At 37.9% G+C, this 23,111-nt stretch overlaps 1 protein-coding gene across 1 annotated transcript in view; it reads right to left on the bottom strand.

The window, feature by feature from the left end:
• Window positions 1-23,111, bottom strand: part of UHRF2 (ubiquitin like with PHD and ring finger domains 2) — a 119,874-nt gene that overhangs the window by 96,265 nt on the left and 498 nt on the right. The window contains exons 2-3 of the mRNA XM_006144468.3: window positions 16,298-16,531; window positions 3,821-4,080 (exon numbers count right to left, since the gene is read on the bottom strand). Coding sequence (XP_006144530.1) covers window positions 3,821-4,080; window positions 16,298-16,531 — 494 coding nt within the window. The remainder of the gene's footprint in view (window positions 1-3,820; window positions 4,081-16,297; window positions 16,532-23,111) is intronic.

Genomic DNA, 23,111 nt, shown 5'->3' on the forward strand with positions numbered 1-23,111 from the left:
CAAAAAAAGAAGTTATTTTTTGACTTACTATAATAAAAATAAAAAAAAAAAAAAAAAAGAAAGAAAAAAGAAAAAAAAAAGAAAAGGAAAATGAAAAGTTAGTTCATTGAGGAAAATAGGCAGCTCTTAATCAGTATCATAAATGAAATTGGACAAGCTATAAGTACTTAAAGCCTAACTGCTCAGTTTAAGTACAAAAACTTATGAGAAACACTATCAGGAATAAAAATTATATTAAAGTCAGAGGTCAACTAACTTCATAAATTCTTTTCTTTCTTCTGTCCTTTTAAGAGAGATTTTTGCTTGAGGACACTTGCCAGAGAGACACACAGAGAAAAAGAGCAAAAAATCACCCCCCAGGAGGGATGGCTGCACCACAATCCCTGCTCTTCCATTCTCCTCTCAGGATTTGGGGCACACATGCATATGCCCTGGGCGTGAGTTTTAAGCCACTGGGTCTGGGACTCGAACCATGGTCAACTACATGGGAGTCCAGGGGCATAACTGAAACAGAGCAAGAACTCCCTAATGTATTTTCTAGGGTTCCTGAAATATAAAGTCCATTTGCATTGTAATGGCCCAGAGTAAGGAGTAAGTCTTCAGACTTTGGTTATGATAATGACCATCACGGACCATGAGTGAGGGCCATTTGACCTCTAAAACTCTCACTTAAAGGAAAGAAGGTTTTCATTTCAATATGTAAGATGTTTTGTAGACTGGAAACTGCTGGTTGTGAGCTCAGAGACTCCAGGCTGAATGGTTCCAGACACCTGAGGAGGAATTTGATTATCTAAGGCCTCACCAATCAAGAATGCCCAGGAGCTGATCACGCCCTCTTAAACCAATCACTGAACTGATCATGCGCCTGGGACCTCTGCCCCTAATTTTCCCTTAAAAACGCATGTGGGGAACATCTCGGGGAGACCAGGTGTTTTCAGCATGAGCTGCCCGCTCTCCTTGCTTTGCGCTTTGCAATAAAGCTGTACTTTCCTTCATTACACCATGTGCCTATGGCTTGGTTTTATAGCGCCTGGGCGACCGAACCTGATTTGAGTTCGGTAACATAACCACTATGCCATCTGCTGGTCACAAAACATTCTGTTTTCAATGTGTCATCTCTATTAAGACTCCAAGTCTATGGCTAAAAATGGCCAATGCTTGTTTAATGCTACTTCTCAAGGCAGACCATTCTCTTCCTTCAGTGATCTGACTGGTAGAAAGTTTAGGTTATCCTAAAACTTACCTTCTGTGTGGTACAGAACTTGCTTCTAAAATAGAACTTTCCAAATGAGAGTTATCAAGACCCAAGTCTTTTCAAGCTAAATATTTAGTTCTTTCAACCACTCTTCATTATGGTTCTACATTTTGAAGTCTACTCTGGACATGTGCCAGGTTCTGTTGCTATTGTTTTCAAAATATGAGAGCTGAAGGACAATATTCCAAGTAGGAAATACAACAGCCCAAACAAAAGCATCACCTGCTTGTTTTAGATTATAAATAAAACAAGCTCACAGTAAAACTATTTGACAGTTACATTCTACTTACTCACTTGGAGCTTACTACACAATACAAATCAGTTCATTACTACTTCTAGGCCATATACGCCACCAACTTTCTTCAATGCCTCCCTGAACCAAGGACATAAAAACTTATTCAGTGATTTATTAAAATTGTACTTGATTCACTTTTCTGATAACCATGAAGAATGAAACTTTACTTATCATGTTCATATCAAGTCATAAGGACATTTATTGGTGCTTACACTAGCCTTTTGTTATCTGGGATTTTTATACGAGAGCTCATCTACTTTATACATCTTAAACTATTATAGGGTCTTTCTCTCTTTTAAGTATGTTAATGACATTTATCTATCATTAAGCTTCTGTTGTCTTATTTCTCAAGGAAGCTCACCTATCATATTACATTGCCACATGAAAAAATTTAATTCTATCACAAAATTGTTTAGGATAGATAATCTTAGTTTTCTCATGCAAGCTGGATTTAGACTCCCTTTTACTAACATTCATTCTAATTAAGACAAATTTCTCTTTTATTAAAAAATAGCCAAATTGGGGCGAGCAGGGAGTGTTGTGGTTAAAGCACTGGATTCACAAATGGCTGACTGTGGTTTGAGTACCAGAACTGGTGGCTTGAAAATCATGCTGGGCGCTGTGTGTGTGTGTGTGTGTGTGTGTGTGTGTGTGTCCAAATTCCCAGGAGAAGAATGGAGACAGAATTGGCCATCTCCTCCAGGTGGGGGTGAGGGGTGATTTTTCACTTCCCCTCTCTCTCTACGGAGCACACATAACCTACGGCAAAATTCTAAAACTAAAAACAAAGCCAAATAAATGCTGAGACACTGTGTATTGTGTGTACAAACTCAAGCATTTGTTCTATCTCTTCAACAGTCTTTCTCTAAAACCAACTTTAAGAGCCCCCAAAACTGTAAATTTTGATAACCCTTAGTTCATGTTTCTTCCCCCATTTCTATGCTGTGCCATTCTGCATATTTTTTGCCAAACAATAATTCTTCTGGCCAGAATCAAGTTCCAGGTAGCAGGTTTCCTAGTTATTTCTCCCATTCTCCATGAGATAAAACCCAATCGATAACTTAAACATTCTGATTATTGACAGCAATAACCCAGATAGTTAAAGTTCTCTACTACTTGTAACTTGCCTCTTTGCTATGGCATTTATAAATCCAGAGACTACTGATGACTCTAACCTTGTCTACCTCATCCTCAAGTCACCAATATTGCTGGTTCTGGCCAATTCCAGATCTTAAAGCTCTTTTAAGTTGATAGTTGATAGTCCTATTACTATCTACTAAAGTAAAAAGCAGTCTGATGGCTCCTTTGAAATAAGTTGCATTGGCAGATTAGACACAACCCCAAGAAATATCAGGAAAGTAAAGATTAAGGCTATCTACTTTTGACCCCTCTCTAGATATCCTGGATATGTTAGTTGACACCAAAGTCTGTTTATACCATCTTATGGTAGGAAAACAATCATAACCATTCCAGGATTTTGAATTCTTATACTTGATAAGAATCTGGTAGCTATTTCCCATACATATTAAGGTATCATTGGAGTGAGTTAGGTTATTTAGTGTTAAATAAATACTTAATCTGTACAAACAGTAACTTTTGTAGTAGGATTTTTAAATTGGGTAAAGAAAATAACTTAGTATTAGAATTGAGGCTTTCAGCAGGTTCTCAACACCATTTTCACCCCAACGTTTTAAATGTATTTCACTGGGCAAGGGAGACTGGAGAGTGACTACTAATGAGTATTTCTTTTTGGGGAAATAAAAATGTTCTCAGATTAGTTTTTAGTGATGCACAATTTTGTGACTGTTTAAAATACTGACTTATACCCTTTTAAAAGAAACTTAAACTTTATGTGAATTATCTCAATTAAAAACCTGTGTAAAAAATATTTCAACCTCATTCTAATGGCTATTACACTACATGTTATGATATACTACTAAAATACTATTAATCTATATTATTAATTATACAGTTTATAGTAATAAATAAATAAATAGACCCTAACATAATATAGGAAGAGACAAAAGTCAGATATTATGGTATTGGGAAAATTAAAACAAAACAAAACACTTAAGTGTCAGAGAGGACTAAGAGTTGAGGGGCCACTATTCATCAGATACAACCACCAAACAGAAATAAAACAAAAAGTAATAGAACATGACCTCTAAAACGATTTCTTCAGAAACACTACTTAAAATAATCTTGAAATGGAAGGTTTTGCTTCTATAAACAAAAACATGAACGAAGTCCTCAATAGCATGAGCACTTACTCATCATACTCGATATGATAAATAACGTCTTCATCAGCAGCAACAGAGTCTGAATTAGACGTAGAGGGTACATTGTCCAATTTATTTGTGTTCTCTTTGGAATTATGATTTACATTTCCATTAGTCCTTTTATAAGAATTGCCATTCTTCAGTGGAGTTTTGCCACGTGAATGTCCATCAGAAGCTCTAGTAACACTATGTATATGTGCTTCAAACCAAGCACCAAGGCCGACATCTCTGGCATCCACCAATTCATTTACCTAAAAAAAGTTTGAAATTAGTTAATGAAGCGTAATCTCAACTATTGCTTCAAAAACCATATTTAATATAACTCAAGTTATTTGAGCGTTATCATGATAAACAATATTTGTAGCTACCCATGTTTAAAGTAAAGAGATTAGATCAAAACTAATTTTTGAATTATACTATTTCAAATGTGTTATTTACTACTTTGAAAATTAACTATCTTCCCAATTTCTTTCAATGGAATAAGGTGTTTTGTTTTTATTTTTTAACTACTCCTACCCATGTCTACACTATACTTCAGAAAATATAGTTCTTATGTACCAAAGAGTCATTCTGGCAAATCATCTAATGCCTCTAATGAAAAGCTAAGACTTCAAAATATTATTATTGTGCTATTAGTTAATTTCTTCATAATGTTAAAGATAACTTACAGTCTAACCAGAAAATAGTAAAGTATTAAACAGAAAACTTGAAAATAAAAAGAATTATGCAGAACAAAAGAGTCCAACAAAATTATGTATACAAAATGGGGTAAGTTCCACCATTAGTAACTCACGAGGTTCACTAGGCAAATGCACTTATTTACCATCTCACAAAACAATGTATTTTTAAAAGGGCATAAGATATAAATGGATGTAATATAGTGGATGAATCAGAACTAAATTGCGCAATCTGACACAGAGAAAACAGAGTAATAAAAAGTATTTAAAGAATTCAGAGTTAAATGAATGCAGGGGCCAGCAGATACCATAATGGTTACATTGCTGGACTCCCACGAGGCCGCCCGCAGTTTGAGTCCTGACCCCGTGACTTGAAACATGCTGGGCACATGCGTATGTGCGCCCAAAATCCTGAGAAGAGAATAGAGAAGGGATTGCAGCATGGCTAGCCCCCTTCAGGGTGATTTCTCACTTTCCTTCTCACTGCCTCTGTCTCTCTCTCTTTCTGGCAAGTGCACATGCACTAAAGTAAAAATCTCTTAAAATAAAAAAAGAAAGAAATGAATACAGGTTAAAAAAAAAAAAATCACCCAAAAATCTGAGGACACTGGTTTAAGAGGCCAAGGTCCCTTCAGGACAATAACCAAGAGAAATATTTTTTGTTTGTAAGCCCTTAAAAAGAAAAAGTGAAATCACCAGCACAACAGCATCTCATTAAGCTACCTCTTCCTTGAGAGTATAAGAGATCACTTAAGGTATCTAATGTAATTTGAACAGATGGCATAGCTTGGAAGGAAAAGCAAATACTACAATTTAAATACCCAAATGTCAGATAATATACGAGTTTCCTTGTTTATGTTTATTGAGCCCTAAACAAGTTAAGTAATCCCTATTTTATAAGATTAACAGGGCCAGCATGACCAACCGTGGTTTGAGTACTCAACCTGACAGCTTGCTTTCTCACTTTCTCTTTCTTTTCCTTTCTCTCTTTCTCTCTCTGTCTCTTGCACACATGCCCTATAGCAAATTTAAAAAAAAAATCATAGTAATAAATAAAATTAAATAATTACTTTAAAAGAATTATTTGAAAGGTTAACTTGCTGCCTAGATGGAAGATAATATAGACAACATATGCGCCAGCATGGTGGCAAAAGCAGTTGGATCCCACATGGCTGGCTGCAATGATAAGTTCTTGACCTAGTGGCTTGAAAAACAGATGAGGCCTGTGTGTGAGTGTGTGCCCAAAATCCCAAGAAGAGAATGAATGAGAAGGGACTGAGGTGTAGTCATCTCCCCTAGGTGGGGGTGCTTCCTCATTTTTCTCTCTCTCTCTCCCACCTCTCTCAGTCTTTCTCTGAGAAGTGCATGCACCCTGTACCAAACTAAAACAGAAAAAATGAAGATGTCTTGACCTTGAAGTTTAAATTGTTATTATATCATAACATAAAGCTTCATAGAGATGACAAGATAGGTAAGTAGGAACTTCAAAGGTAAATGATGAACTTAGGGGGCCAGCAGGTGGTGTGGCTAAAGTGCTAAACTCTTATATGGCCAACCACGGCTTGAGCACCCAATCTGGTGGCTTCACAATCATGCAAGGTGCGTGTGTGCACATGTCTAAGATCTCAAGAGGTGACTGGAGGAGGAGAGACTGAGGCATGGCCATCCCTCCAGAGGTGATTTCTCACTTTCCCTCTCTTTGTGTCTCTGTCTGTCTCTCTCTCTCTCTGGTGAGCACATACGCCCTACGGAAACAAAAACCAAAAACAAAAAAACTGCAACAAAGAAACAAAAAGATTGGCTACTTTGAATGTCATTTAGCTCTGACCTGTAAAGATGGTGTGTAGTTGTCTGATACCTGGCCTTACAGTAGGCCAAGGTGATTTCCACAGAAGAATATTGTTTTAGTGTGTAAGAATTAAACTAGAGAGGTAGTTGGGGTATAAATTAAGGATCTGTTACTTTGTATATGAAAGGAGGGCTCATTAATAAGTTGTTTATTTTTAATTTGCTAGCTTCTCTCCAGACACGGTCCCCAAAGATGTCAAAATATCATAAAACACAATTTTTTTAAAAAGTCATTAATATTGCGGGGGTGGCTAAATAGTCGGGGAGAGGGGAACCACATGAATATATGCATATGCCCTGAAATTATTCATATTAAATATACAGCCTGGGGCCTGCCGATGGCATGGTGGTTACGTGACTGGACTCCTACATAGCTGACTGCAGTTTGAGTCCCAGACCCGGTGACATAAAAATCACACTAGGAAAAAAAAAAATCACACTAGGCACATGTGCCTGTGTGCCCTTCTCTTCTAGGGAAGAGACGGGATTGCTGTGTGCCCATCCTTCCTGGGGGGGGGGTGATTTCTCACTTTCCCTCTGTTTGTCTCTCTCTCTCTCTCTCTCTCTCTCACACACACACACACACACACAGTGAGTGCGCTTGTCATATGACAAAAAAATAAAAAATAAAGATACAGTCTGGGCCAGCAGGTGGTGTGATGGTTAAGGTGCTGGACCCCACAAGGCTAACTCCAAGGTTTGTAGCTAAGACCTGGCGGCTTAAAAATCACACTGGGGGCATGTGTGTGCATGCTCAAAACCCTAAGAGGAGACTAGAGAAGGGACTGCAGTATGACTATTCCCCTAGGGGGTGATTTCTCACTTTCTCTCTCTCTGTCTCTTTCCCATGAGCACGCAAGCCCTACCTAAAAAATATTTTAAAAAAAAGGGCGGGGGGGAGGGTGGAATTAAGGCACTGGATACTACATGGCTGATTCTGCAGTTCTAGTCCTTGACCTGGCAGCTTAAAAAACACACCAGGAGCATGTGTGTGCATGCTCCAATATCTCAAGAGAATGGAAGAGAAGGGACAGTGGTGTAGCCATGCCCTCTAGGGGGTGATCTTATACTTTCTCCTGTCTATCTCTCTCCTGAGGCACCCTATAGCAAAAACTTAAGGAAAATAAAAGGTATAGCCGCATTCAGAGAAATGTCTTCCATGTCCAAACATTTGCTATTCAAAAACAAACAAACAAACAAAAACACTGAAGTACAAAGGCAAGGGGAAATCATTTAAGAACAAAACGAGTATAAGCAAATGTTTGAGAGTTATACGCTCAGCACTTTTATTTTTTAAGCTTTTATTATAGGATACATATACTCGTGGGGGTGGAGAAGAGAAAAAGTGAGACATCACCCCCCTCCAGGGGGAGATGGCTATGCAATCCCTTCTCCACTCAGGATTTTGGGCACACGTGCACACACACCAAGAGTGTTTTCGAGCCACCAGGTCCAGGACTAGAATCACTAAGCTGGACATATGAGAACCAGCTGCTTTAACTTTCAGGCCATTTGCTGGCCCATTTTTAAGCATTTTATTTGTTCTGTGGAAAACATTCCAGCTCTGCAGACATACTTACATTCTAGTCCTTAACCATTATCTACTAGGTGTATCCTTGAAGAAATTACTTAACTCAGTTTCATCTCACATCTTGGAGTGTATTCAAGATAAGGCAAGAAAATTCATATAACATGCGAACCAAGTAAGCATACAGTACACCCTAACGAAACAATATTCCTTTCACTAAGTATAAATAGCCTTAATGTTAAGACTCATTAAAGCTTAAGAGTACAGTTTTATTACCATACTCAGCCTAGTAAACATTAATAGTTCACTGTTATGAGCAATCTTTTTTAAAATAATACAGTATCATTCCTAGGTTTGGATGAAAAAGAAAGATGCAATATGCTTGCTCTCAAGAGATACAGTTTAAATATGTGGCAGTTGAGAGCACAGATTTCTTCAACTCTGAATAGATTCTGTTATTATATCTTTTTTTATATAGCTACAAGTCACAAAATGCAATATAGGTTCCCTTTATATAGAAGGTCAGAAATAGGAAAATTAGAGTTGCATAAATAAAGGTTATTAGTAGGTTGTTAAAAGTTAACAATAAGAGAAAAATTAATAAAGAGTAAATAAATGATTACCACAAAGTTTAAGTAACAGCTAGAACTAGGGTAGAGGGAGTTATCAGGAGTGGAGACATGAGAAGTTCCCAGGATATTACTATTCTATTTCATAACCTGAGGAGTATTTGTAGACAACGATTTGCCTACAAATCATTAAACTCAACTCCTTTTATGCTGTCTATTACATTTCATAATCAGAAGGTTAAATGTCAAAAGCAAAATTACACTATAGACAGAAGGTAGGAAATAATATATCAATGATTTTTACTTGGATTCCTGCTTATATTTCCTACAACAAGCATAAGAACACATAAAAAGTTTGACAATGCCACATAGCTAAACCCAAAACACCATCATCATTCCAAACAGCCATCAATAAGGCAGGGATAACAGCAATTAGAGCTTTATGTGAATCATATGTAAGTTCCATACATATAAAAAAATAAAAAGCAATTTAGGTATCAAAAGTCCATTCTGCTTCAGAAAATAAATTATTTCCTAATCTAGAGTCAGTGTGATCCAATTCATGTTCAATGCACAGTGGAAATGAGTGGAACCAACCTCTACACAACCATCTATAGGTTCCCCAACTGTGACAGTGAAACCTAGTCTCTTACAACAACATATGAAAAGATCTGAAATTAACCAGAGAATCCTCAAAGTTATCAAATAGGGTAAAAAAGAAAGAATGATATTGGTCAATAAATAACTTCAGATTAAAAATTCTTCATGTATTATTTAAATGTTCACCTATGCTGGTTTTAAGTAAATATCATTTGAAAATTCATCTTTTGCACTTATCATGAGGCTCAAAGATTATTTTAGTCAAAAGGGAGAAAACATCCAACATTTTATTCATTCTGAATTTTAATTACAGAAGGCTGAACATTTATAGAAAGAAAATCTTTAGAAAGCAAAAGTGACAAAGGCAACAATTCAAAATAAAAGCATAAATATTGCCAATTTTTTAAAAAGATTTATTTATTTAATTCCATTTGTTATTATTATTTTTTAATTTGACCAGAGAGAGAGAGGGAAAGATAAAGGAAGAAAACAAGCCACCATGTCCAGAACTCAAACCACAGTCAGCCATGTGGGAAATCTGGTGCCTTTAACCACCATGCCACCTGCCAGCCCCAACATTGCCAATTTTTAAGTGACCTAGAAACAACTTAACAAAAAATTTATATACTAACTACTCAGAAACCTGAACTATGAGAAATAAAACTCAAAACAATTCAGAACATATTAATTCAAAAGCACAGGTTCCAAGCTGGTTTCAGTTTAGCCAAGTAGTTGGTATCTAAGAGAGAGAGGGGAAAAGAAAAAGAAAAAAAACAAGCCACCATGTCCAGAACTCAAACCACAGTCAGCCATGTGGGAAATCTGGTGCCTTTAACCACCATGCCACCTGCCAGCCCCAACATTGCCAATTTTTAAGTGACCTAGAAACAACTTAACAAAAAATTTATATACTAACTACTCAGAAACCTGAACTATGAGAAATAAAACTCAAAACAATTCAGAACATATTAATTCAAAAGCACAGGTTCCAAGCTGGTTTCAGTTTAGCCAAGTAGTTGGTATCTAAGTTCAATAAAGGCAGAGAACAGTTTTTGTTTTATTCCTCTACCCCTAATACTTAGTATTAGTATGCTAGACACCCAAGTATTTGTAGAATAAATAAATTATCCAGAAACAAGCATTTCCATATAAAAAATAAAACCACTAGTCAAAAATTTTAATACTAATGAAAACTGAGTTTCATTAAAAAAACAAACAAAAAATTGTGTTAGTCTCTTCAAATAACAAGGTTAAATGCAGCTTTCCATATGATACTGTATGAGTAACAGGATAGCCTTTAAAGAGTTTATGTAAGTGCCAGGTTTCAATGAGTTCCTAAATGGGAAAAGGGCATCTTAATGTAAAATTTCCTTACAAGTTAGTGTAAGTAAGAAGCAAATGAATGGGAGTTTAAAACCAGTTTGATGACAAAGCTAAAATCCTTAACATCTAAACTACAGATAGTATAAAACATAAGAAGTATATGGCGGGGTGGAGGATGGGGAGTCTATCTTAGGTAGTTCACAGCCAAAACATCAACACTGAAAATAAAAAAGTAAAGATGTGCTGGAAAGTATTTTCTCATGATACTCTTCTTTAGTAGACTGGGAAGAGGAGGGACTGTGAGGTACTAAGAATTTTGCTTATTTTTTTAATTTTTTTCTGCTAGACAGTGTGTGTGCTCACCAGAGAGAGAGAGACATAAACAGATAGAGAAGGAGAGAAAAAAGCACCCCTACGGGGAATGGTCACACTGCAACCCATTCTCTTTCGTTTCTTCTTCCTTTTAGGATTTTGGGCATGCACACACAGGTATCCAGTGTGTTTCTCAAACTGCTGAGTCCAGGATTCGAACCATGCTGTTGGCTATCTAGGCTCCAGCTACCTTAACCATGAGGCCACAAAGCCAGCCCACAAAGTTTGCTATTTAAAATGAATCAAGAAGCTGACCTTTTTTATCTCTGATTAGTCTTAGATCTACAGATAAACTGGTCCCCCTATAAAAACAAATTCATCTCTCGGGAACCAGCAGTTAGCGTAATGGCTATGTCACTGGACTCCCACGTAGTCGACCGCGGTTCGTGTCCCGGACCCGGTGGCTTAAAACTCATGCTGGGCGCGTGTGCGTGCGTGCCCAAGATCCTGAGAGGAGAATGGAGGAGAAGGGATTGCGGCGTGACCATCCCCCCTGGGGGATGATTTCTCGCTTTCTGTCTCTATGTCTCTCTGTCTGTCTGGCAAGCGCACGCGCCCTACAGTGAAAATCTCTCCAAAAAAAACCAAACAAACAAACAAACAAAAAAACAAATTCATCTCTTCACTGCTCAATATATATCAATTCAAAATTAGCAGCTTCTAAACTAGTCAAAAAGAGGGTAAACATAATTTATGCTGAACAGAGATACAGGTAGTTATATAAATATTCATAGACATGTACATATACCCAGGTTAGTATGCACATACATTATTTCCTTGCTGTCAACTCAAGCCATAAAAGCAATGAAATCCTAGAAGCAAGGAGCATAGCTAAAGCCCAGATCTTGATTTCAAATATCATTCTTCTTGGCCAGCCATGGTGGCGTAGCAGTAACACACTGCTCCACAATGCTGAGGCCTTATGGAAAAATGAGGTTCATTTCCCAGGTTGAGCTGCATGAGCATGCCCATTTCCTGGCTGGCTAGGAAGGCTGAGGAGAGGAAAACGGCACAAAACTGTTGAGGATGCCTGTGTCTTTCTGTCTGTTAGTCTCTGATGAAATAAACTAAAAAAAGGAAAAACAAGTGCTAGACCTATAGGTCCCAAATAGCTGACTATGATTCAAATTCTGGTCCCGGTGGTTTAAAAAACATGCCAGGTGTGGAAAAGGGATTGCAGCCTGACCACACTCCAGTGGGGAGTTTCTTCCATTGCACCCATCTTGTTCAATCTCTCTCTAGTGAGCACATGTGCCCTCTGGTGGAGGAAAGGGAAGGAGAGAGAGGAAGGAGAAAGAGGGAGGGTAGGAGAGAGGAAGTGAGAGAGACAGAAAGACACAAAGAAAGAAATCTCCAATTAAAGAAACTAGGGTGCATTGGAGAAATGGTTTGGTTCTAGGAGTGGGAAATATACAAGATTAGCCTGAAGTTATCATGTAATGCCAGAAAGAAAACGCTTAAAAATCATACCCCCTTCCCACGATGATGGGATATGTCAAAAGGGACACAAGATCCAAGTAAAAGAGCTTCCAATGGCCCCTGGGACAATATGAGCTCATGATTTTAAGTATATACTGATAAAATAGATTGGGGGGGGGGGGAGACAAATCACCTAAATTGAAGAATTCCAAATAATTTTTGTGGATATTCTGCCCTCAATGTAGTGAAGTACCTAACTTCTCACTCTTTAAGTGTGGGTTGCTAATAGTAATCTTTCAAAAAGTACAATATGGAAGGGGGGGGCAATTTACAGTGGAGAAATTTTACAAGTACTATTTTGGCTGGATGATTTAGGTTCACATCAATAATGTTAACAATTTTAAATTCCTTCTGATATAAAATCCAAGTTATATTTGGCAAACAGAATGTTGATAAAACATGCCTAAGTACGTAATGAAAACAGCACTTTACTTCTATATAGTCTTCCTACTAAAAACACATAAACCCAGTCTAATAATAAGAAAAACAACAGATGAATCCTAATGGAGGAGATTTTATCCAATACGTGACCAGAACTCCTCAAAAGTAATCAAAAACAATGCATATCTGAGAAACTGTCATAGCAAAGAGGAACCTAAGGAGATAAGACAACTAAATGTAATGTGATATTCTAGATGAGATTATAAAGTGGAAGAAGGACATTAGGTAAAAGATAAAACAATGTGGTTATTAACTATAACAACTGTACTATACTAAAGTAAGATGTACATAGGGAAAACTAGGTATGAAACATATGGGAACTCTTTTTATTTTCTTCCCAGTCCTGTTGTAAATCTAAAACTGCTCTGTAATAAATTTTAAAAGTAACAATGTAAAGAAATAATAAAGCAGGAAGTACTGGTACCTCAAAGAAGACTGAAATCCAAGTGTACACAAAATGGCAAGTTGGCTTTAGTGCTGGCAATTCAGCACTGTTTAATTAATTTAAGTCTTGTGTCACGCTGGGTAAAATCTCTTTACAATCAAAATGATGCATAGCGATTAAATGTATAATAATTAAAATTAATAAATTAAAAATTATTTAAAAAATGTATTTAAGCCTTCATTTATTCCCACATCTTACCCTTTGTTATTGCATATTTTCTTCTAATTGATTATAGGAAGGAAAGTTAATAGTATCTAGGTATTAGCCAATGACCACCTTACTGATAACTCATATTATTCTTAAATATTTTCTAAGCTTTTCAGATACCCATAAGCAGTAACTTTGCTTTCTCCAATATTTACACTTTTTTTTTGAGAGAGGTTTTTGCTATAGGGCGTGTGCGCTCGCCAGAGAGAGAGAGACACAGAGACAGAAAGCGAGAAATCATCCCCCAGGGGGGGATGGCCACGCCACAATCCCTTCTCCTCCATTCTCCTCTCGGGATCTTGGGCATGCACGCACATGTGCCCGGCGTGAGTTTTAAGCCACCGGGTCCAGGACGCAAACCGCGGTTGACTACATGGGAGTCCAGCAACACAGCCATTACGCTAACTGTTGGTCTCTCCAATATTTACACTTTAAGTGCCTATCTGCCTCATCCAGCACATCCAGAAAAAAAGTCAAATAACACCAGCATTAATTGGGTTCCCTGTCTGACTCTTACCTTTATTGGGAATACTTCCAGATTTTCCCCATCATTAAGCATGATGCTGAATGTGGCTTAAAATTTTTATCTACTCTATCTGCTCCTCCTTACCAAGAATTTCTTTTTTAAAAATCAATAATGGACTCAAATTTGTATTTAGATGTAGAAAACATTTTAAATTAGATGGTTTGTTTTGTTTATGATTACAATTAATTATAAAATATTTCCTAATAATAAACTATCCCCACTTCCTGACAAACCATACTTGGTTAAAGTATTATACTCATTTAATATACATTCATTCTGCTAAATATAACTTAGGTTTTACACTGATGTATTAGTTTACATGCCTTTTGTTACGTTTTAGCATCAGTATAAAACTCCATTTATAAGGAAGCCTTTCTTCCTTCTCCCCCACCACCCTATTAGAGGCAGGGTTTTGCTATCTTACCAGGTAGGCTTTGAACTTGCAATCCTCCCAAGTAGCCAGAACTATAGGTATGCACCAGAGCTCCCAGCTTTCCTTCTTTCTTCATGCTGTATGGTCAACTGAGGTAATATTTACGTATTCCTTACAAGTTTAGAATGTTTCATCAGTATAGTCACCGAAGTCTGGTACTTTTTTTGGGGGGAGGGGGTAATATAGCTCTTCGCCTTTCTTGTAGAATCTTTTCCATATATATGGATCTGTCTGCATTTTCCCAAAGGTCCAAAATTACCTCTACTTGCATTTTCTTAAATAATTCACTTCAACCAATTTTTACTTCTTAGTCTTTAAAATGTTTTGAAAAACTCAGTCTAGGTGCCAAATTACCTCAACTAATAAGAATTAAGAAAAAAAGGGTTATAAAGATAGGAAAGGAGAAGCAAAACTGTCATTCAAAAAATGTTTGTTTGTTTTTTAAAGACACAGGGTCTCACTATATTATCCAGGCTGGCTTCAAATTCATTATCTTCCTGTCTCAGACTCCTGAGTAGCTGGGATTATAGGCATGAGCCATCACACCCAGCTGCATTCAATTATTTCTACACAATTTATTAGAATACACAATTTACTAGAACGGAATTTGAAAAGGCTGCTAGATAAAGAAGTAAAAATAATCAATTGCCTTTTTATTTCTATATATCAGCAAACAATTTACTATTTTAAGATATAGCCACTTAGAATAGCATCAAAAGCAAAACTACCAGAAATAAATAAGATATGCAAAGAGAAAGCTAATTAAGATATCAAAGATCTGAAATAATGGAGAAGTCTTTCATGTTCATTAATTACGATTCAATATTGTAAAGATGTCAATTCTCCAAATGATCTACAGATGCAATCCCCATGGAAACTCCAGATGTGCAGAGCTTTGAGAAGCTAATTTGTCTTTCTAAATTTTGCTATGGGATGCATGCACTAGCTGGGGAGAGAAAGAGAAGGGCAGTGAGAAATCACCTCCCGGGGGGATGGCCACTCCACAGTCCTATCCCCTCCGTTCTCCTCTTGGGGTTTTGGGCATGAACTCACACCTGCCCAGTATGTTTTTCAAGCCATGGGTCCAAGACTTGAACCGCACAGTCGGCCATCTGGAATCCAGGCACCTTAACCACCAGTATCACCTGACTGGCCCTGACAAGCCAGTTTTAAAATCCGTATATGTTAAATGCCAAAAAACCAAGACACTCTTGAAGAGAAATAAAATTTGGGAGATGGAAAAAAAGGAGGTATTAAAACAGACTTCAAGGCTATATTACTTGAAACAGTATGGGCATGAGAATATAAAAATAGACCAACTGACCAAAATAGCAGTTTGGCAGTATTCTGTGAGTCAATAACTAGCACTTTTATTTCTAGGTAGAAATTTCTAAAGAAATTCTTGAACAGGTAGGATATACATAGAAGGTTCAGAACAGCACTGTTTAAAAGAGCTAAAACTGGAAACAGCACAGATATCATTAATCATGAATTAGATAAATATACTGTGTCATGTTAATAAAATGGAATAACATAATAATGGAAAGGAATAAAATATAGCTATATGCAGAAAATCTATTGAAAAAAGAATTCCATTATATAAAATTCAAATATAGACAAAACAACATATTATTTAGAAAAACATACATAAGTAGTAAAACTAAAGAAAAAAAAAGAAAATGATCATAAAAGTCAGAATAAGTAGTTTACCTCTTAGGGAGAGAGAGGGAGATGTGTTCTGGTAGGGGCACACAGGAGGCTTTAAAAAGGTACTGGCATCATTCTACTTCTTAACCTTGGTGGAATTACACAGGTGTTTGCTTTATTATTCTTTACATTTACATATGCATTTTACACATTTGTCTATATATTTCACAGCAATTTTAAAGGCTACTTTTAAAACTCAAAATATTAACCCAATCTTTACTTTCAAATGACAAAGTTTACTTATTCACAACTTCCTGAGAACAGACATCTGTATTCTCAAAAACTAACAAAAAGTGTGAAGAAGACAACATACCTTGTATAGGCCAATGCCGGGATCAATAAGACAGGCACGAGCTGATGTAGACGGTTGACTGGAATGTCCCACCCTTTGAGTTTTCTTTACTTTAGGTGGACTATTAGAACAGGGTTTGGCCTGTACGTCAGTCTGTTTAGATGTGCTAGGAAGATCAGGGTCTGAGCGAACGAGTAGCTGAATTATGTCGTTCAGTCCAACATCATAGTCAAATAAAGTATATCCATTTTCCAACTAAAAAAAAAAAGACAGAAAAAGATATTGAAATGCTTCTCTTAGAACTTAACTTTCAATATCTTTAGCCAAACTATCAAAACAAAATTCATAGCATTGAAATTTAGTGATCTTTAAACATTCTTATTGTTACTTTATGGCCTCTGATATTAGCACCTTCCCTGGATCTCAATAAAATCTTAAAAATCACTCTATATTAGCTACAGGGAACACTGCTAGCCATTAAAACCAAAAATTTATCACTGCTGCTATTACCTCATGACCCAGGGCTAGAAAAGTTTAGATTTAATTTCTTACCAAGTTTTTTTTTTCCCCCCCCCAATACATAGTGCCTGAATCTACTTCAAGAAAGGAAAGATAAATTCTGAAAGTTTTATGCTTTTGTGCTCCTAAAGACATTATACCAAACATTTTCTCTCTCTCTCTCTCTCTTTAAGAGACATTTTTGCTGTAGGGTCTGTGAGCTCACCAGAGAGACAGAGAGAGACAGAAAGTGAGAAATCACCCCCCCAGGGGAGATGGACACATCACAACCCCTTTTTCTCCATTCTCCTCTTGGGATCTTGGGCATGCACACACATGCACCCGGTATGAGTTTTAAGCCACCGGGTCCAGGACTCAAATCATGGTTGACTACATGGCAGTCCAACAACATAACCATTATGCCATCTGCTGGCCCCCAATCTACGGCAGTGTAATCCTTTAATAAATCAAACAGGAAAATCAAAATTAAGCAGGAATAATTATAATTCTTGCTCATGCTACTTCAGTTGCCAAAAGTTCTTCAATTCTATCCATCTGTAAAGATAATCAAGTTTACCATAAAGTCTTCCAAGATGAACAGCAAGTAAATTATCTTGTAACTTAACCACCTTTTGGCAATGGACATGAGTTGAATTGTGTTCCCCAAAAAAGATTTGTTGAAATCCTACTCCAAGTACTTCAGAATGCAACCTTATTTGGAAATAGGGTCTTTACTGAGATATCAAAAAGTAAATTTAACAAACGTGCAAAACCTATTGTTATGGACTGAGGTTGTATGTTCCCTGACCTCAAGACACGTATATATTGAAGTCCTAACTCCCAGTACCTCACAACATAACCATATTTGGATAGGGTTGTTAAAGAGGTAATCAAATTAAAAATGAGGTCATTAGGGTGGACCCTAATTCATTATGACTGGTGTCTTTATTAAAAGGGGAAATTTGTACAGACACAAAGCATGATAATAATATGAAGATACATTGGGAAAAGAAGGCGGTGACGGGAATGAACCATCTATAAGCCAAGAAACAGTTACTTTGTGGCAAGCCCTTAAGTAAGGTAGGATTCTCCTTACCCTATCTTAGAGAGCAGGGGCCTCAGACACTTTGAATTCTAGTCCCTGGAATTGCAAAACAATACATTGTTGTTTTAAACTACCCAGGTATTTATACTTTGTTACAGGGGCCCTATGAAACTAAGTCTCTAATTCATTTCTTTATAAATTCAATTGGCTGTTTCCCTATGATACAGTTAAACAAGAAAACTAAATTCCTTAAGAATCAGAAATACCATTTTCCCAGAAATTTGACCAATTGAACACTACTCATTTTCTACTTTTGTTTTGGAGAGGTTTTTGCTATAGGGCGTGTGCACTCACCAGAAAGAGAGACAGAGAGACAGACAGACAGAAAGCAAGAAATCACCCCCATGGGGGGATGGCCACATTGCAATCCTTTCTCCTCCATTTTCCTCCCAGGATCTTGGGCACACACGCACATGCGCCCGGCTTGAGTTTAAGCCACTGGGTCCAGGACGTGAACCACAGGTGACTACATGAGAGTCCAGTGACATAGCCATTATGCCAACTGCTGGTCCCATCTACTCTGTTTATTATGCATAATGCTTATCATCATTTATCACACAATAAGACTATACATGTGAAAGCAACCAAGAGAAACAATAAAAGCCTGTTAGCTATTTTAATTCAAGTGACCCAAGAACATACCTAGCACAATTCCACACATTACAGGTATTCATATGATGTTAACTAGAACAAGGGATCAAGAATTTCAAACTTCGCAGTGGAGGAATTAACTTAAGATACTCTCTCAGTTAATATGCGTAGTGTAAGCTCAAGAAGCATCCCAAGTTAGTAAGTAGAAAAATCTTTATAGGGATAGAATATTAATAATATTTTATTTAAAACAAACAAATTCCCTCTAGTCTTGAACTCTTGGGGAGAATTCAAGGAGGGGGGGAAAGGGATAAAGAGAGCAGATGGTTTCTAGAAGAGTTGAAAAGCACAACTTGACTAGACATACAACTGATGAATATTATAGCAATTATTTCTAAAAATTGATGTGTTTATAGAAAAAAAAAATCTGGAAGAGCATAAAACATTTCAGCTAACTGATTGGGCATTCCCAAAAAGAAGGCAGCAGTTAAAGTGGTGAAATAATTGGGATATATAATATATAATACATAAGTGTTTCCATAAACATTTTTCCATTGAAGTTTAATACACAAGAGTCAGAAGGCTCTTGTCATTTCCACACTCAAATCCTCTGACTAAATTCTCCCAAATAATTATTAGAAGCAAATACAACCTCCATCTAGTGGTACTCTTTCTAAACTTGGTTTGTCAGGGAAAACAACATCTAAACTCAAAGTGAAACACTAAGTATATAATGCATGAGGCCTTATAATAAAAGTATTATGTCCACTTTATTAACACATAGCCACCCTTTCTCCCACTTACTCTGATTTTTTTTACACCCAATTATCTAATCCTTCCCTAATTTATAGTCTACCAGTCTTCCTAAAACAGTGATCATCATCCCTTATATAGCAAGTTTTAAATATGTTCCACATAGCTTTATTCCACAATGCTTTTTTCCATATTGTGAAGAGTTATAAGGAGTGCTGTAAAGATTTACTTGAAAAGCACTTAAGTTTTTCCATATTTAATAAAACACTGAAAGTTATTTGTCACTCAAATCTTGTTCTCAGTGGGGAAAAAGAAACAGTATCATTTAGAAATTACAAACACCTGTGAGTTTCAGGCATTTAACTATAATCCAACATCAATTTACAGAAGTAAACATTTGAGAACTGCCATTCTAAAAAATGAGAATATAAGACTTACATTACTGGAGAAGCAAAAATACTTGGCTTAGTTTTGTCTTGTCAGACCACACACCTGGATTTTTACAGGGTTAAGAGAAGAAACTACAGGTAACATACAGCATAAAGACATTTTACAGGATTGGGACAGCCTTGCAATGCCAATCCAATAGCTGCCTGCTACAAGAAATGCAAACGATGCAAGGAAAACGAGGAGGCAAAAATATCAAGCAGCAGTGGGGAAGTCACTCCAAAGGCACAATGATGAGGGATGTAGCTGGAGGGCATAAGTCAGTAACTCCCATGTATCTTTCTCATTTTATATATAACATATTACTATAAATACCTATTCCTTTAAATAGGCTAATACTTTCTTTTTTAATTCTTTTTTTTGGAGAGGTTTTCGCTATAGGGCGCGTGCGCTCACCAGAAAGAGAGACAGAGAGACAGAAAGCGAGAAATCACCCCCCAGGGGCGATGGCCACGCTGCAATCCCTTCTCCATTCTCCTCTTGGGATCTTGGGCATGCACGCACACGCGCCTGGTGTGAGTTTAAGCCGCCAGGTCCGGGACTCGAGGCGCGGTCGACTACGTAGGAGTCCAGCGACATAGCCATTATGCAAACTGCTGGTCCAATAGGTAAATACTTTTGAGCTTTCTGTGAGAACCAAGAATACAGGGGCTAAGAGGTAACTAGTCGGTTCTTCTTCAGCTATGGTTTATCCCTGCATCTCGCTCTATGAATGAGAGGGAGACAGAAATTCCTTCAAAGCCTGAGAAGTTCTAGATTCTCAAAAACATTTAAAGATCCACCAACATAACATTCTTTAAAAGACCCAACCCCTAGGGTGCCTCCAATAGCCTCCCAGGTAAGAATGTCCAAATGAGGTTACCCTACTGTAGCCAGAACTTACAGGTCATGAATTGCTTGTCTTCATTTTGACCCTGGAAGTCCAAGCAATTACCCTGCTTCTCAAATTTAATTTGCATACAGATTACCTGGGGACCTTGTTAAAATACTGATTCTGCCAGTAGGCTGGTGTGAGGCTCCCCGGTAAAGCTAATACTGCTGGTCTTGAGAATACAGGGAACATACTTTTGACAGTAAGAAACTAGTAGGAGGCTAACTATCCTTCTACATTCATTTTCAAACTCTGGTGTTCACCATAATCTCCCGTGGGGTCTTGTTAAAATCAACTACTTTCAATTCTGGGCTGAGCTGAGCATCTATAATAAAAATCCACAAGTGGTTCTGATACACACCAAAGATGAAAAGCAACAGTCTTAGGGAGGGGTGCTTTTTTCTAATGAGCATAAAGACATTTTACAGGATGGGACAGCCTTGCAATGCCAATCCAATAGCTGCCTGCTACAAGCAGGCTTCCCTGTCTGTGGACTGTGAACTGCTGAGATGAATGGTGACAATAATCACTTCCAAGGGTACTTGTCAGCTCAGAAGGAAGTGAACACAGCTTACGACAGTGTCTTCCTCTTCTGCCTCAAAGTCAAAGGCTGGCACCAAATGTCTGTTCCCATCCCTGCTGGTTTTTCACTGGGTCGAAGAAATCAAAATAGTAAGTTATCAACTGTCCTGGGGAAGATGTACAAAGACAATCCTCAACAGTTTTTTCAAGAGAACAGAACTAGTTTTTGGTTTACTAAAAGTTTACTTAGTTGCCCTGAAGACAACCCAACCCCTACCTTTTCTTCAAGACAGCCAGGTGCACATTTTATCTTAGCATATTTAATAATTAGGTTTTAGGGATGTTGTCCAAGAAAACATTCTCATCCTTCATTTCTACCTACGGTGTTGAAGTCACCATAGTATCCTAGGAATTTATGTACTATTGTCCCTAGCTAGAAAAATAAAATTCTCGGGCTTTGACTACATGCCTTTCACTTTTTGTTGCTGGTTTTGAGGTTTTTGCTACAGGGCGCGTGTGCTCGCCAGAGACAGAGAGACAAAGAGACAGAAAGCGAGAAATCACCCCCCAGGGTGAAGGGCCACCCCACAATCCCTTCTCCATTCTCCTCTAGAGATCTTGGGCATGTACACACACGCGCCCGGCGTGAGTTTAAGCTATCGGATATGGGACTCAAACCGCGGTCGACTACATGGGAGTTCAGTTCAGTGACATAGCCGTTACACTAACTGCTGATCCCCATGTTTTTCATTTTTGACCAAAAGTAAATAGGTATCAACCATCCTAGGCACAACAATACAAAGCCACGTAGTACTTAATACATGTACAATTATTTCAAAAGCTTACAACTGAACATCTGTTCTTACAATTCAGTAACACTACAGAATTGGTATAAAGCTGACAGAAAACAAAAGGTGCTATAACGTTTTTCAAAGAAAAACAAAAACAATAGCAGATCCTGGCTCTCTCTTTCCTAGGGTGTAGTTTATTATTCTGAATTTTCTGGACAGTCTTTGAAGGCTGTGAAGCAGAGTAAAATACTTATTTTGAATCCTGTGGCTTTAGGCTACTTATACCAAATTATTTATTTCGAACCACAAGATTACGGCCAATATGTAGTTTATCAACTGCAGGATGCCAACTTTTTAATGGATTAACAATAACAAAACGGGAAAACAAAAGATATGATGGGTGTGGATGTCTAGGTACAGCCTTTTTTTTTTCTTTTTTTTTTTATAGGGCGCGTGCGCTCACCAGACAGACAGAGAGAGACACAGAGACAGAAAGCGAGAAATCACCCCCCAGGGGGGATGGTCACGCCACAATCCCTTCTCCTCCATTCTCCTCTCGGGATCTTGGGCACGCACGCACACGTGCCCGGCGTGAGTTTTAAGCCACCAGTCCGGGATGCAAATAGCGGTCGACTACGTGGGAGTCCAGCGACATAGCTATTACGCTAACAGCTGGTTCCCTAGGTACACCTTTTGAGAGATATGTGGGAATAGGAAAAAATCTTAGACTAGCCAGACTTGGACCATACCATACAACTACCAGAGACCTCCACAAACACCCTCACAGGCAAAAACGCTTTCTACTTTCAGTGTACAGCTAGTTATACCGCAGTACTGTATTAAAAGCATGAATGAAGGGAATATTAGGTGAGAGGTAAGAAGAGCAAAGGAGTCTTGTACTCCTTTCCACTGCTGAGAATAAGACCCGACCCCAGTTACATCAACAGCTCCTTCACCCAGGTCTCTAGCCTCCTCCAGGAGACTTTAGATCTAGGAGAGGGGATTAGGGAACTAAAACAGAATTTCTGGCAACTCTTCCAATCTTAAGTGTGTGCAAATCTTTCCGAAGTGGTAAGGCAGAGCTGAGGAACTTGTGCCCGAGAAGGAGCAATACCCGAGTTTCCTCCTCCGTTTGGGAGCCCGGTGCGCGCAAAAACCAGGAAGACGCCAGCCCTTAGCAGGGTCAGCGCTGCTGGGAGCTGGAGGAGCTCGCCCCTCTGAGCTGTGGCATGGCTGCAAGTGCCTGCTGCACTCCCC

This window comes from Tupaia chinensis, unplaced genomic scaffold (genome assembly GCF_000334495.1).
Source record: "Tupaia chinensis unplaced genomic scaffold, TupChi_1.0 Scaffold000121_1, whole genome shotgun sequence".
Classification (NCBI taxonomy): Eukaryota; Metazoa; Chordata; class Mammalia; order Scandentia; family Tupaiidae; genus Tupaia; species Tupaia belangeri.